Here is a 15,985-nt window from a genome sequence, read left to right on the forward strand (position 1 = left end):
GCATCGCAAGAAGCTTCGTCGCATCCACTCTTAACATCCCTGGAGTCATTCTGATATCACAGGCAGCAAGGATTCTTGCCATTGCCAGAAGGGGATGGAAGGGGTGTCCCAATTGTCAGCGGTTACTGCCAGGCAGTGCACTCTGAATGTCCGTATTATATCTACAAGCTGCATCTTTCAGTTCTTCTTTCAGGCTTATAACTTTTTAATGATGCATTTTCAGACCGGGGTTCCTTATCTCATATTGGTAAATGGATCAGTACCCATCCACCTTGCCAGTTTCATTTAAGGTCATGGAAACACCCTGTATATTGCAGTTTTGGGCACTACTAACTAGACGTTTATATAATGGAGTTTTCTAATATTTACTCTGTGGCAGCAAAGTTGTCTTTGAACATTATTTTATTTTAAAAAATGCTGATGATTAAGCCTGGGATTTTAATGCATTTGCATTTTTTTCTGGAAAGCCCAATACCTTGCTCAGATGTTCATGTATTTCGTAACAAAAAGAACCAAACAAATCTTTAATGAGGCATTTTTTGTCGATTTTGCACGATATTAGGGGATGTTGTGGCATTTTAGTGCATTTGTAACAATTTTTTAACATTTTGTAGGTTAGTCGCGTGTTACTCACAATTCCAAAATATAAAAAAGGAAAGTTAAAAATTGTACTTACGTATGTGAGTATATTGTTCCAACTGTAGAACGACGTTTCAGAGATTGACTATCTCCTTCTTCAGGTTCATAAAAAAAACTAGGTACTTGGCATAGTACTGCGTCAAAAATGTAATATGAGGATTGTGGTTAAGGGTTGGTTTGGATGCATTTAAAATATTATGTTTTTGCTATTAGAAGTACGTAAAAAGCATGTCGTTCCCTAAGAAAACTTGTACAATAGACCTATTCATAGGTAAAAGTTAAAAAACCTGCTTGAAAAACAATGCAACTTGCAGGTTCGGCCATTCCTACCCAACAATTTTTTTAACAATTTACTTGCTTTTTTATGTTGTTGCGAGAAAAGGGACATTTCTTAGTGTTTGTTCATTCTTTAAAAATGCAACCAAGGGTCCCGGGTTCGAATCCCACTCGGGCTTGATTGTTTGTGAATGTCCATTCATCAATTTTATCATTTCATCACTCATCCCCATCTTCGCAAATTAGCCAAGGGGCACAAAATGCGAAGTAAAATAAACTAAATCAATCAATCAATTTAAAAATGCAACCAGGGTGTAAGGGGTGACGTGGTAAGGCACGGAAAAGTCAACCTACTTCCCCATACTATGCCCCGGTAACTGCTTCTTGCAGGCTAACAAAGCTCTGGTGCCTAGATCCACGGCCATGATAATCCTCTGTGGAGTCATGTGATCCTGTGTGCTGAGTGCCCTTTTACAGCTATTAATAAGTGAGGAGATTTTATCCTCGAAATCATTAAGAGTTTTAGTTCTTGTTAAGTAATGAATTAGTTTTAAAAATTGAGTAAGTAAATTTTTAATTGACTCATTTTATTTTCTTGTTAGGTGCCTGTTATCAATTTCAATTTAGTTAAGGGGCTTATTGCCGTATTGTGTAATGGGTAAAAATAGCCTATGTGCTGATGTGCCCACAATATCAAAATCAGTCAGTCAAAAAGCAACCCACTTGTTTGTTTTTGTTTTGCAACTGTGTAGTTTCATGCCACTGTAAACCTATTTTGCATCACAGATATCTAGAACAGCAAAAAAATGCCACATGAAGATTCACTTGGATGGTCCCGAAGGAATTCTAAACTGATGTAGTTTTGCAAAAAGCAGAGGAATTTTCTAAAACAACTTAGCAAAAGCTCCAGTGCAACCTTCTTTTCTTTATTTACAGATTTGCAGAAGACAAAGCTAACTTTTCCATCAACTCTGACGATCCAACAGTGACAGGTGTTGGTCTGGAAGCCGACTATGAATTAGCACACAGCTGGGGATTCACAGAGGCTCATTTCACACGAATTGTAAGTACAATCATTTGTTTTTGTGTTCAATTGCAGTAGGGATGGCTAACATCACTTCGAACCAAATCCCACCAATACCGTTGATTAAATATTGTAGCAATTAAAAATGTCTCAGTATTTATAAGTATTAACATAAAAGTATTCCATCAATTATTTCACATCAATCTGCTCGAGTTTTTTCAAAATTGTTTATTAATTACATAAGAGATAATTGGAATGTTAAAACAGTTGTCATTTGATTATGAAATACATAATTTACAGGATACCTGGCCACAAAATCCAGATAATTAGGATATCCGAATAACTTAGATATCAAGATAGTACAGATTTGAAGAAGGATGTGTAGAAAATCCATAATAATGATATATGAACATGACGAATAAAAGAATATGTGGATAACCCATAAAACGGATAAATTATAAATCTGTCTGGATAACGCATACATTTGGATATCTGGATAATCCATATATCCGAATAAAATTTTGTCCAGATTTGAGCATCCCTAAATTAGATTGTGATGGTGGTGCAAGACATTTTGAAAAGTATGGGTCAGTATCAGCCAATACTGATGCATTGAATCAGCCCTTTTTTCTACCTATAAACAGTACCAATGCTATAAAGATTTTCCACCAATAAATTATTTGACTGTCCGTTCTGCAGCGGTCTAAATTTTGGCAGCTCTTTTTCTTGGCTGAACATTGTTAGTAATTTAAAGTTTTTTAGAATAATAATAAAGGCCCATAGAGTATGTATATTGTGTTGGAAGTATACTCTAATAGTAAGACTCAATTTTATCCTAGCAGGTTTTTTTATGCCTAATTAAAGAACATTTTCAGCTTTTTGTAAATACTAGGACACCACTTTTATTGGTCATATAAATGCATATTTAGGGTATTTTTATGTGAGAGTATGAATGCTTGCGCCAGTTAAAAATGCATATCATTATCCAGCGCAACTCTGATGAAAAGAAAGACTAGCTTAAGGCATAATGTTTTCACCAGTAACTAATTATTATTGTTAAAGAATGTGCATTTTTAACTTTAAAAAATATCAACTGGTTTATATATTCTCTTAAGGTCAAAAATATGCTGTAAATATGCATACTTTATAAATTTTTAGTAAATATGTTTTGGTCATAAAAATCCAAACTGTAATAATAAAAAGCAGATTAATGTGAGATAAATAAATAGCTGTCATTTGATTGCAAAATTCACTTTAGTTAATGTAAAAGTAGTCAAAATTGTGTTTCAGGATTTTAGGGAATTGTATGTATTGTTGACTAAATTTTTACCGATTAACTTCAGAAACAAATTATACACTAGTAGCAGCTAAGTCGTCCATATTTCTGGCTTAATTTATATATATATATGCAAAAACTACAAATAATTTGAGAAATTTGAAGTGTTTTTGCAAACCTATGAGTCACGTGTATAATTATTCAATTTGGGTACATTTTTTAGTTTTGTTATATGCTAACAGTTTTGAGTGTAATTATTATTATCTTTCAGAATTTCAATGCAGCCAAATCATGCTTTCTGCCGGTAGGTGAGAAGAACCAGTTACTAAAACAGTTACAGGAGACCTATGGGGTTGCCTATTGACCTTACTGTTAAAAACTGCAGTGTGCCATTTGACATTTATTTTTGCTTTGTTGAAATACATGCATTAGTAAAATATATTTTCTCAACAAACTGATATATTTTGCATAATGAATACTGATTTATTGACAGTTAAGCTCAGTCAGGTTAACTGTGAAAGACTAGCACCCTCAAACAAACATCCTTTAATTTGGGAGGCATTTTTTATGAGTAAAAATATTATGGCTTATTGTGCCTGCATTCATCATAGCCTTGGTAATATACACCAGGTGGTCATAATTAAAGTTCCCTTACTCAGAACTCTCTAAAACAAGTTCAAATCATCACATTGCAGTGAAACTTGGTATAGAGGGTATGGAGACCATGGGGAAGTGAATGTAGTATAGTTATAGTAATAACTATATTAACTAATTATATATTTATAGTAATAAATATAGTTCAAATTTTCACCACCAGGTAGAAATCTGGTGATCAGTGATCATCATCCCAAGAAATTCTTTATGCAACCATTGGTAACAACACTTGTGCCAGCCACACACCGGATCCAACATGATGCAATGCAAAACAACGAATCACAAAGCAACATTTTGTTTGTTAGCTAAAATCCAATTGCTCTAGGTCTGTCTTTTATAATTTTAGAAGCAGGTAATGATTCATTATAAGTATACAGAATCAATGTGTATGTAGAATTAATGTATCAGTATATATGTTGTGAATTGAATATATTTCTAGCAAATAATTGGTTAGAAAATACAATATTAACCATTTAATGTGATATTCAAGCTACATTTAATTGCTGGCTTCAAGTTGCCCCCATTTCCGGTCTGTAATTTGATGTATGTGCCTTAAGAGAATGGATTTGCTCATGTGCAAATAGTTTTTCGCAAGCTGCTCCATGCGAGACCAAATTCCATGGGCTTCCCTTCTTTTGTTGCGCAGCTGTCCATATGAGCCTCATGTCTCTCACCAGATGAAACATTTGGCACTTTGTGACAGTTTGCGACAAAACAAAAAAGGTCCATGGAATTTGGTCTCACGTTGAGCAGCTTGCGACAAAACGATCTGCACATGCACGAATCCATTCACAGACCGGAAACTGGCAACTTGAAACCAGCAATTAAATGTGCTTGAATATTACATTAAATGGTTAATAACATATTTTCTAAACAATTATTTGCTAGAAATATATTCAATTCACAACCATGGGCATCTGGAAGGGGGCCAATGAAAGTCAACCAAAAATTATGCTTCCAAAGAATATTTCAAGGCACACATATTCAACACTAATAATCATGTTTTACGTGTCTGATTTCTAGTTATTGCAAGCCATATTTCTACCTGGTGATGAAAATTTGAACTATTTTGTTTCATCAGCAGTCTTCTTTTCCAAGGGTCTCCATAGCGTGCGTCTATACCAGGCTTTATTGCCATCAGATGCTTCCTTTCAATTGTGTTCACCTGGGTTCAGATCCCACTTTAAACTGTAGGTCCAGTTCCGATTAGCCTATCTGTGCATAATACAGATTTAAAACCCAACTCAAACAAACCTGTGTGTCCCAATGCACCAAACAAGCAAATTGGAGTATTGTACACAAGAATGGAATATCAGGATTACACATGACGACTTTCCCAGAATAAAGTCTTTGCACCTAAGAATGCCACTTGCTCCAGCACACACACACCTTATTGAAAATGATTAGTAATAGAAATGCTCGTAAGGGTAGCCACCAGTAGAAACATTTAGTGTAGTTGCACTGAAGAAGGAGATACAGATGAAACAAGTTCGAATCCTCTATGAGCAACATCATTCACTAGTTTTTCAGTAAGTCTCGGCATATGTGACACATTGTGGTGGAAAATTTATTTTTATTTGCTACTTCATATTTTAAACCATGCATTCTTGTTTTTTACAAGCTGCAACATTCCACCAACTTATTTGCATCTTCAGAGACAATGGACTTGAAAGAACAGTACTGTGCATTACATATTTTGCTGTCATAAGTGAACAAGTAGTACTTTGAACTAATTCAATAAATCGTGTCAATCAGGTTTTTTTATTATTATTATTTCAACTTCACTGGGTCCAATGATGCACAAGATGTTCATCACAATAAATGATGTGCTGCTTGTATAAAACTCAGCAGTGAATAAAAATACTTTATACTGTAAAACCCCAATTTTATGGTCCCAATAAAGACATTAGTTAGAAAAATTTTCCTGGATTTCACATTTTCTCCATTTCAAGTTTTTTTTTTTCACTTTGGTCCCCTGAAAAAATGTAGGAGAAGGAAGCATGAAGAGAAATGATTTCCATAAAAAAAAAATTCATTAGTCTTTTTTACAGAAACACATACAAAAGAAGCACACTTCTGCTTTTTTTTTTTCCAGAGATTACAAGTACACCAACAACCTTATGCCCCAAACAAATAATTAATCCTTTGAAAATCAACAATGCAATTTATCCACTGGAATCGCCATGAAATCAGCCTTAAAATTTCAAATTACACCTTTTCTTACGATGAAAGGTTTCTTTGACAACACTGAACACAAAAACTAACATCTGCATGGAAATGATAAGTTTAACAATGAAAATAGCATTTACTTACTCTTGCCCATCCACCTGAACACACCACCTTTTAGCTTCGCTGATTCGTTTGTACAAAGGAACAAAGATATGAAAACACCATACAATAAACAGGAATGTGCAATGAATGATTACAAATGACTAGTTGAAATGAAAACACTAAGACAAATACTTTGCAATATTAACAATATGCTATGTGTGATATGTCTGTCACCTCCTAACTTTCACATTGTTGCACATGAAGCTTTAAAGCACAAACAATTTCCCTAGCTTTCTGGCACCTTCCTCAGTCACGAGAAAGTGGCAAAATCATCCTTCGAAACTTTATGTGGAACAATGAATAAGGTGCTTAAAACTGATTATGTTTTTGTGTAAAAATAAAAAAATGTTAATATACTTCACATTAGCTTCATGACAATCAATAGAATTGAAGCAATGTGTATCTCAATGTCTTGCTTCGTTGCCAATGCTGACATGATTCCAGCACGTCAAAACTTTTTAATGCTACTATTATATACATAACAAAAAACCTGTTGTAAGTGCTATTTCTTGCTTTGATGTTGAAGAGAAAATAAATTAAGTGAACCTGGCAGTATTGGTTTCATACATGAAAGTTATGACACTAAAATTGTTCTGTAAAAGTAACAATTACTTTAAATTCATGTTGTTCTTTCTATACATTATTGTGTTCTATTTATTTTACGTGTGGTTATAATTATTGAAGATGGTCTTTCTGGGAGAATTTAAGTTCCTAAGCACAAACTCCAAATTCCCTCATCATAGTATCATTCACTGCACACCCCGTTCCACAACAATATGTAGTATATATCCATGGCAGAATCAAGTTTCACTTCGCATATAGATATTTAAAAAAAAAAATACAGGCACAACTCAGGCAATCACTTCCTCACTTCAGAACCTCTTATATTTGCTTTGTTTTAACCATTTTCCAATCATTCTCCCATGTAAGATGTCCCTAACAAACCTGATGAAACTTTCTACACTCCTCTGTTGGGTAAATCTTTCACCTTGTAGATTCGAACGAGCCAATGTTCTGTCGTGTAAGCTTCTTCCAAGACATCCAACTCAAAGTCTTTGTTTCCTATTTCAGCACCTCGGACACGATCATATCCTGGGGGCTTTCCTGCAAGAAAGGATGTTCCTTTCAGATATTTATAAAAAAATGTACAAAATGTAAAGCAATTGTACATCATTACATTGATGCAAGCAAGGTATCAATACTGGAAAGTATCTGTTGCAATTCAAACAAGGATGCCAGTTGATGCTTTCCGAGAGTTTGCAGGGTATCTACCTGTCAAGAAAAAGTAAGATGGTCAAGAAACTACCATTGGTCAACAATGTTTGCTATCACAATGACTGATTTATTTATTTAGTTTATTTTACTTTCTGCCTCTTTTGGTTAATCGCAAACATCAGGATGATTGGTGGTAAGATAAGATAGATGAAGGGTCACAAATACAGGGTGGGCACAAAGTTGCTTTCCCCAATAAATGAAGAAATCAAATATTTGGGGAAAGCGACTTTGTGGCCACCCTGTATATAGAGAAGACAACATGAGCCCCACACAGGCTTAACTAGCACTTTGGTAGAGGTTTTTCATTAAACAAATATTTCTCTTTTTAATTGCTAATTTGCAACTTCACCAAAGTAGGGGTCGAATAAATAGGGTAAGGTGAAGTTCCCTTTGCATATAGCATCATGCCATGAAGGCACATTTAGGGGATGTGGGGTAATTTTACAATAATCCAAATACTTAATAAATAAAAAAAACGTAGAAAAAAATATTAGTTATCGAGAGAAATGTATTTATAAAAAAACAGTATACATTATTTATATACATATAGTATTAACAAACTGGCAGGTTATTTACATGGATTACCATGAGGATAAAGTAACAGGTAGTGTTCGAGTATAAGCTGGATATCAATCTGAAAGTTTCCCAAAGTGGATTCAGCTCTATTACATGTGTATCACGGAGAAGCTCAAACTTTCCGCAAAGTACAAAAAAATTGTAGCTTGAGAACTAATTGTCGTAGAGAGATCTTAAATTGTTTGTTTCCTTTCTTAAAGACAGAGCTTTTAGCGGAGGTAAAATTTATACATTATGCCTCCCAATAATTATATTAAAGAAAGAAAAAAAAAATCAATTGAGTGAGTCATTGTCAGATTACTAGAAACTTTGGTTTGGCAATATTATCGACAGTCACTACCCCACCCTACTCTACGTACCTCCTTCCGTGTACACTTGTCCGAAACGATAGTAGCACATCTTGTACATAAGACAATTAAGCATTGTTGGGGATCCTTCCTTGTCGATTCGGAATTCTCCTGATCCTGAGTAGTAGTCTACTTCCTTGATATGTTGGCCACGGCTTGTGCTCCCTCCTATTCGCACCATCCACAGGAACTTGTTTATGTCTGGAATAAATAAAGGAAAAAGTCATTTAAACCTTTAAATGGGGAATGCTTTGATTGACTTTGTTTAATGTCACATTTCCGCCTCTTTTGGCTAATCATGATTATGGTAATGAATGGGTGAAGATGCTGTAAGATATAAATATACATATATAACACTATAAGATTTTTGGAATCATTTATGCTAGCAAAAATGCTTCCATCTAAGTGGGTGGGCCTTAGTCTGCAAAATGCAGTCCAGGGTGTACTACATGGAAGAGAGGGAGATATTTGGGTGCCTTCTCAAAAGGTCACCCCAAAGTGGGAAGGGGCGAGAGAGTCCTACCTAACCACCAAGTTACTGAGACTGGTAAGAAATATCATAAAACACAGACAAAATTTGCCAACATGACTTGAATTTCAAATGCATTATAAAACCATGTGCTGGAAATACCATGTATCAGACATTTCACAAACTTCTCATTTATATCATTGGGAATGTAGCATTCACACCAGAAGGTGATCAAATCCATTACCAGGGACTCACTATCTTAAATAAACAGAAAATGGAAATATAAAATACAGTGGAACCTTATTTTACATTACATTTTGCTGCTTCATGCATTTTACAGTTTATTCAGCTGGCAAATTAACAAAAATAAACTTTAAAAATGACAACCACAGTGGAACCCCAATTTTATGTTTTTCAGGGAACCAAGATGAAAGACCCAATAAATTTTTATTACATTATGCTCTATTCGGACCATAAGGATGGAATGTATAATGCAGGAAAAGTGTAAAATCCAGGAATGTAAAATCAGGGTTCCACTGTACATACACCATTTTTCATAAGCATCTCCAGGATTTTGAAGTTTGACCTTGCAGTAGCAATCCTGCGTACAAGAGACGAAAGCATGCCTGCGGTGGAAATGTACACATTTGTTTCGTGACAGATGCTGTGGCTTAGTTGCCCATTTCTCAGCTAGGAGGCAGTAGCATGCAAACATGGCATTTCCAGGTGAACAGAATGCTTTTTGTGTCCTGCAATTTGCTATTTCACCCAACTTCACTCCATGTGACTTTTTTGGTGGGGTTATGTTAACGATTGTATTTATGTGATTCCTGCAGCAAGAGATTTATTTACCAGAGCTTCGACAAAGAATAATGGATGCAGTTGCTACCATCGACGTTGATTTGTTGGCAGGAGCTAGATTACAGGATTGACAACTGTCAAGTCACCAAGGGAGAACATATTGAACATTTGCAAGGTAGGTTGAAAACTTTGATATTTACTCTTTTCACTGCCATGCTCTCATTCCCATGGGTAAGAAAGTCTCAGAAACCTTGAAGAGACTTATGAAATGCCGTGTACAATGCTTTCCATCATGATGCTGATACAACAAGAATTTTTCTTTTCATTCCCAAATCCTGATAAGTACAAAGTTATTTTTTTGTATTTTTCCCAGGTTTCCAGATCAGTGCCGACCCTGGAAAGACAAGTTATGAAATATTCCATGTCAGTTGATTAAACTGAAACTGATATAAGATTTCTTAAGAATTTCTGATGTTGAAATAAATTTAATTGATTTTAAAAAGAAGACAAAAATCTGGTAACTCACCATCTGAGGAATAACCCGTTAATCCTCCAAAAATCACCAGGACATAATCCACATCCAACTCTCTCATTATCTCGTATGCCTTTTCTTCACTGGAAGCCATTGCCTGCCCTACCCGAGAGATATGCGTGTTGTTCCAAGTATTGTTATCCACCAAGATTGTTCTGTTTGCCATCGCTGTTATCTGATACCCATAATCCCACCATGACATTACACGGGCATTCTGGAAAGGAGGAGGATAATAGTTCATCATGCAAAGAACAATAGTATTGAAAGCAAAAGCAATTCATTTCAAGCCATCTTTGTGGCCTAGAACATCAAATGTTAGACTTTCAATCTCACCACCAGAGTTCCTGGGTTCCAATCTTTGTCTGGGCATGCACACTCTTTGTATCTCTTTATTAGTTTCATTTAATCTTCATTCATCCTCATCGTTGTGATCAGCCCAAAGTGGCAGAAAAGCGGCGCTAAATAAAAATACAATTCATTTCAATACCATCATTATACATAAAAGCTGTACCCTGCCCTGTCTATCTCTGGAGCAAGCAAACGAATACAAGTCTCTGCGCAAGTAGTGACGCGAGATGGCTCCACTAATGAACATGCAAGAGGGGACGGAATTGCATGGAGGGGAAAAAGCACCTGCAGCAGCATGCACTGCTTTGCTCCAGAGAGTTTCTCTAAAGAGTTGAGCTGATACTACTTTGAAGCGAGCCATGTGCTTGTAAACTGTAACACTTAGATGTTGTTTTAAATATTGATTAATATTATGTAAGTATTTCATTGCAATTATATTCATGAATTTACCAGTTTTGCTTTAAAATATCCACAGAATTATATTGGAATATTTAATCAGCTGTCAGTTCAAATACAAAATACACTTTTTCATCTAATGCTGGTATCTAATGCTGGTACAAGATACATGTAAATTTTTAATAATTTCGAGGATAATTAGACCACAAATGTGTCGTACGATATTTTTGCAGAACCTGCAAAATATCCAGTTTGGAAAGTACTGTCTGGTTTCTGTTAATAAATTCCAACTCATATTTTCCATTACCAGCTGAGCCTCAATAAAAATACAGTTAATTTGGATTTTCACTGGAAACAAAGGTGCTGAGAGAGTAGTTTTCCCTGAATTTGGACTGATATAATATCACTGGTAAGCATTCATGGATCATCATTTGCACGCTTTTTCAATGGAATCTGTTCAAGTGGTATGTTGACAAAGAGTCACGGCATGCTAGGTGCATGGAACTTGGTTCCAGTCCTATCTAGGCAAGCATGCTCTTTGTATCTCTTCATCAGTTTCATCTAATCATCATTCATTCACATTGTTGCGATCAGCCAAAAGTTGCCAAAAACAAAGAGCAAAAATACAATTCATTTCAACACCATGTATGCTGCATGAAATTGCAAATAAATTTAACAAGAAAGTGCGTGCATTGAAAGCTAATGATAACAGACTGGTTCAGCAATCTACAGGGTGAGGCAAAAGTCCAGCATCAGCTTTCAATTTGAAAACGACTTGACGAAGGGCAATGAAATTTAAGATACACAGTGCAGAAGTTTAAGGAAACGGGATGATCCGTGTGTGACGGAGAACGTAGTGGACGACCAAGAACAGCTACCAGCGAAGAAACAGCAACGGCAATCGTGGCATCCTTGCTCGAGAGCCTGAAACGCAGTACCTGGCATTTGGCTTCAGTGTGAGGAGTCAGTCAAGAGATCCATACTCCGTGTGTTGCATACTAACAAGTGGCATCCCTACAAAATTCAAATGCAGCAGTTCTTAACTGACGATAACCCAGACAGGCTGTTAGTTTGCAGACTGGGCTTTGGCTCATTGCAACAAGGATCCCCAGTTCCCGAAAAGTGTTCTGTTTAGCGATGAGGCCATATTCTTTGTGAACAGTGAGGTAAATAAGCAGAATCATCATTATTGGTCAGATACCAACCCATCGTATCCTCGTAAAGAAGTCGGTGAGGCAAAGGTAATGGTGTGGTGTGGGATATGGAACACCCGAATTGTGGGACCTGTCTTCATCCATGGCAACCTGAATGGGGAGATATCTGAATATTCTCCAGGAAAATTTGTTCCCCTCACTGATGAACCCAGGTAGCAGCAAATTACCAGCCTATTTCCAGCAGGACTCCGCACTACGCATTATGTGTCAGGCAGTGGTTGGATGAATAGCTCCCGGGTCACTGGATTGGTCGAAGAGGGCCCACTGAGTGGCCACCCCCATTCTCCGAACCTTACGCCCCTTCGACTTTTACCTTTGGGGTCATCTTAAAGCCATAGTTTATCAAGAGAAAATCACTGTTCTCCGACATCTTCAGCACCGTATCCAACAAGCATGTGACTGTCGACCCTGCAGTGTTATTGCATGTCCACGAGGACTGGCTGACTATCCTCACCACATAAAGTTAGGGGGAAAATAACTACATATTCTTATTTCTGAGAAAACGCACATGTAAAATGATATGCTACATGATCCCCTTCCCATTTGAAAATCTGGATGTAATTCCAAGATGGCGGCTTTCAAGATGGGTGCCATGATACACACTAGCCCCACCTAGTGTGCCTCCACCCCAATTACCCATATTCGAAATTTCATCGCCCTCCGTCAAGTAGTTTTCAAATTAAAAGGGTGGTGGACTTTTGCCTCACGCTGTACATTTAATCATTTAACTCATTTTTCACTAATGTTGCAGATACAAAACACACAATATTTTTTTAGCCATTGTTCCTGTTGCATTTCAATTTTTCTTATTTTACGTTCCTTTTCTGCCACTTCTGGCAAATCACCATAAAGATGAAAGATTATGACATGAAGCTGATAAGTGAATACTCACCAAGGAACACCAAACCTGGAACCTCTCAAACCAAGATCGTTAAGTTGATCGCTTAACACACTCGGCTACTAAGCAGTGACTGGTGCTGTTATCTTGCTTTGTACCAGTTAACTACTGATTTGTACATTGTCCCTTATTATTTCCACAGCAATAAGTCTACAAATTTTGGGGTTCGCACTAGAGATTGAACCAATAACAACAAGGAAGAAAGCTAAGCATCCACCTGCTTGGTATCCTGACATCAGAAATAAAAGGGGACAAACTGTGAATTGAAAAATCATGCAAATCATATTGGCCATGATTCAGTGGACCCGAGTGGCTCCGTAATCCTCCTCTCACCCCCCCCCTCCCCCAACCAAACCCCATGCTCAGTACTGAAGGCTCAGAAATCAGATGCCATTGTTTTGAGCCTTTGTGCAACATACTCGCTGTAGTGAACATGCTCGGTATCATAGCTGAGAAAAGTGGTAGGAATGGATAATGAAATTGCAAATAAATTTAACAAGAAATTGCAAGCAGTGAAAGTTAATGATAACAGATATGGGTTCGGCAATCTACATTTAATAAAGTACAAGGATGTATTATTTCTCTGTATGGAGAAATATAAAGTGTGTTTTTAAATATCTCCTTTAATTCAATACTTTTAAGGTTTGTCATGTAGCAAAATGGTTAATGCTGTTGCATTTGGTATAAGCAGTTTGCCTGGTTCTATCTCTGGTGAAAGCACCACAAAATTTTTGTGATGACCTAGCAATGTGATGACTTGAAAGGAAGTAGCAGAACTCCAGTCTAGTGTGTTAGAAAACAGCGGTGATGAGACTATGAGCTCACCACATGCCACCCAATGAAAAGTTTCTTGCTAGGACTTGGCCCATAAAAGGCTATTGAGGCATGTTTTATGTGAATATTTTATCCTCTACTAGTACAAAAAAAAAATAGCAAGAATGCTTATAATACAACAGCAGTACCATAAACAGGAATTTTACTGCTTTTGACATGCTAGAAATTGCATTTTTTTCTATTATCAGTATATCAGAATCACCTAAAAAATTATTGACAAATACATACTACATGTGATCAGAAGTATCCGGACATGCACCTGAAAATGAAGTACAGGTTTGTGCTGCCCTCCATCGGGAACATTGGCAGTATATACAGTGTTGGCCCACCCTTAGCCTTGATGAAAGCCTTCACTCTAACAGGTATACTTTCAATCAGGTGGTGGAAGGTTTTCTGGGAAATGGCAGCCCATTCCTCATGCAGTGCCAAAATGAGAAGAGGTATCGATGTGGGTCGGTGTGGTCTAGCACGAAGTCGACATTCCAAAACATCCCAGAGATGATCTATGGGATTCAAATTAGGATTGTGCACAGGCCAGTCCATTAGTGGGCCGTTGTTGTCGTCAAACCACTTCCCCACAACCCCTGCAGTATGGATGGATGCTTGGTCGTGTTGAAAGACATAATGGTCAGTCATCCCTGAACTGGTCTTCGATGGTAGGCAGCATGAAAGCTGTTAAAATGTCAATGTAAGCTTGTGCCGTGACATTGCCATGTAAAAGTCCGTGAGACTGTCCCATATTGCTGTCTGCAGACTACTGAGATCGTTGATCATGTGTTCATGCGGTAGATGGCAGTACTGTGTCACCCTCTATGATAAACACAAGTTTCGCGGCGTGTCCAGATACTTTTGATCACATAGAATATACCAGAATCAGTAAATTTCCTGCTTTGTCACACACTATTCTGTTGTACGAGTCTTTTTCATTCAAATTTCCAACAAAAAAGGGCTGATGTATAAATTCTGGCTGTTCCTAAAACAGTATGAAAAAAAAACTACTTGCACCAATAGGCTCATCGCGACTGCACTTACATTTCAAGTGAGTTACGAATCACTATGTGCCTCCACAGTAAATACAACGTGACAACGATACACCATCGGGAAGCCCACTTCCCTAGAACTAGAACATACAACAAAAAAAAGGAAACATATAATCCTTACCTCTGGTGTATTCATTCGTAACCAATAATACGCCTCACGGAAATCATCAAAAATTATGCGTGAACCATCGTGTGACCTCGCTGACAAAACTATGCTTGGGGAACTGTAGGCCTCTGAGGTAACCCATGTGCAATGCATCGTGTATGATATGAGAAAGAAGCACATTATGACTATGAACATTTTGGCAATCTGAAAGGGAAGAAATGCAACTTATATATATCCTTGTTCATAACATTATATTATTAATATGTACTCATAACTTATGGTTGTGCGAATTACTCATTATTACAGAATAATACGTATTCCTAAATGATAGTTAAAATTACAAAAGCTTACTGTACTTACGTTTAGTGAGTATATATTATTTCCGAACAATGTTTCTATTTTGACTATTGAAAACACTCCATAGCCACTTCAAGTGGATTCAAAAGCCAGGAAAAAGGATATAGGTCGGACTCTGGTAAAGGAGGAATTTACAACTTCCATGTTCATGGAAGAATAGAACCTGATGAAGGGAATAGTGGTTTCCCGAAACGTTGTTCGGAAATAATATATACTCACTAATCGTAAGTACAATAAGTTTTTGTATTTTTAAATATCATTTAAGAATACGTATTATTTTATTAATATGTAGAGCCACATATTTATGGTAAATAAAGATCAAGATATCAGTACAAAAATGGCATATTTCAGGATCAAAAGCGGTATATAAAAAGGCATATCGGTGTTAAAATGGTGAATAAAACCATACATTTGATTTAAAAACTACACTTATTACACAAAATTAACATTTCACTTTTAATAGCACATTTATAGTTATGAGAGTATTACGTTTATTCCTGTGTAGTCAATTTTTTCTTCTCAACTAGTTACTGAATAAAAAATCAATTTTCCATGATTTGCATAACTCACAGGATAATTCATACCCCAGAAG

At 36.5% G+C, this 15,985-nt stretch overlaps 2 protein-coding genes across 6 annotated transcripts in view; one reads left to right on the forward strand and one right to left on the reverse strand.

The window, feature by feature from the left end:
* LOC145993843 (adenosine deaminase-like) overlaps positions 1 to 4,520 on the forward strand; it is a 31,120-nt gene extending 26,600 nt beyond the window's left edge. For all 4 annotated transcript variants that reach the window (XM_083129688.1, XM_083129686.1, XM_083129687.1 and 1 more), the window contains exons 8-9: positions 1,852 to 1,978; positions 3,487 to 4,520. In XM_083129688.1, coding sequence (XP_082985814.1) covers positions 1,852 to 1,978; positions 3,487 to 3,579 — 220 coding nt within the window. In that variant the 3' untranslated portion in view covers positions 3,580 to 4,520. The remainder of the gene's footprint in view (positions 1 to 1,851; positions 1,979 to 3,486) is intronic.
* A 1,196-nt stretch (positions 4,521 to 5,716) lies between these two features.
* Stt3A (catalytic subunit 3A of the oligosaccharyltransferase complex) overlaps positions 5,717 to 15,985 on the reverse strand; it is a 51,055-nt gene continuing 40,786 nt past the window's right edge. The window contains exons 11-14 of one of the 2 annotated variants that reach the window (XM_083129685.1): positions 15,052 to 15,240; positions 10,195 to 10,414; positions 8,411 to 8,599; positions 5,717 to 7,304 (exon numbers count right to left, since the gene is read on the reverse strand). In XM_083129685.1, the coding sequence (XP_082985811.1) occupies positions 7,159 to 7,304; positions 8,411 to 8,599; positions 10,195 to 10,414; positions 15,052 to 15,240 (744 nt within the window). In that variant the 3' untranslated portion in view covers positions 5,717 to 7,158. The remainder of the gene's footprint in view (positions 7,305 to 8,410; positions 8,600 to 10,194; positions 10,415 to 15,051; positions 15,241 to 15,985) is intronic. The other variant, XM_083129683.1, reaches the window with a different exon arrangement.

Source organism: Lepisma saccharinum, chromosome 10 (genome assembly GCF_977018435.1).
Source record: "Lepisma saccharinum chromosome 10, izLepSacc3.1, whole genome shotgun sequence".
In the NCBI taxonomy this organism is placed as follows: Eukaryota; Metazoa; Arthropoda; class Insecta; order Zygentoma; family Lepismatidae; genus Lepisma; species Lepisma saccharinum.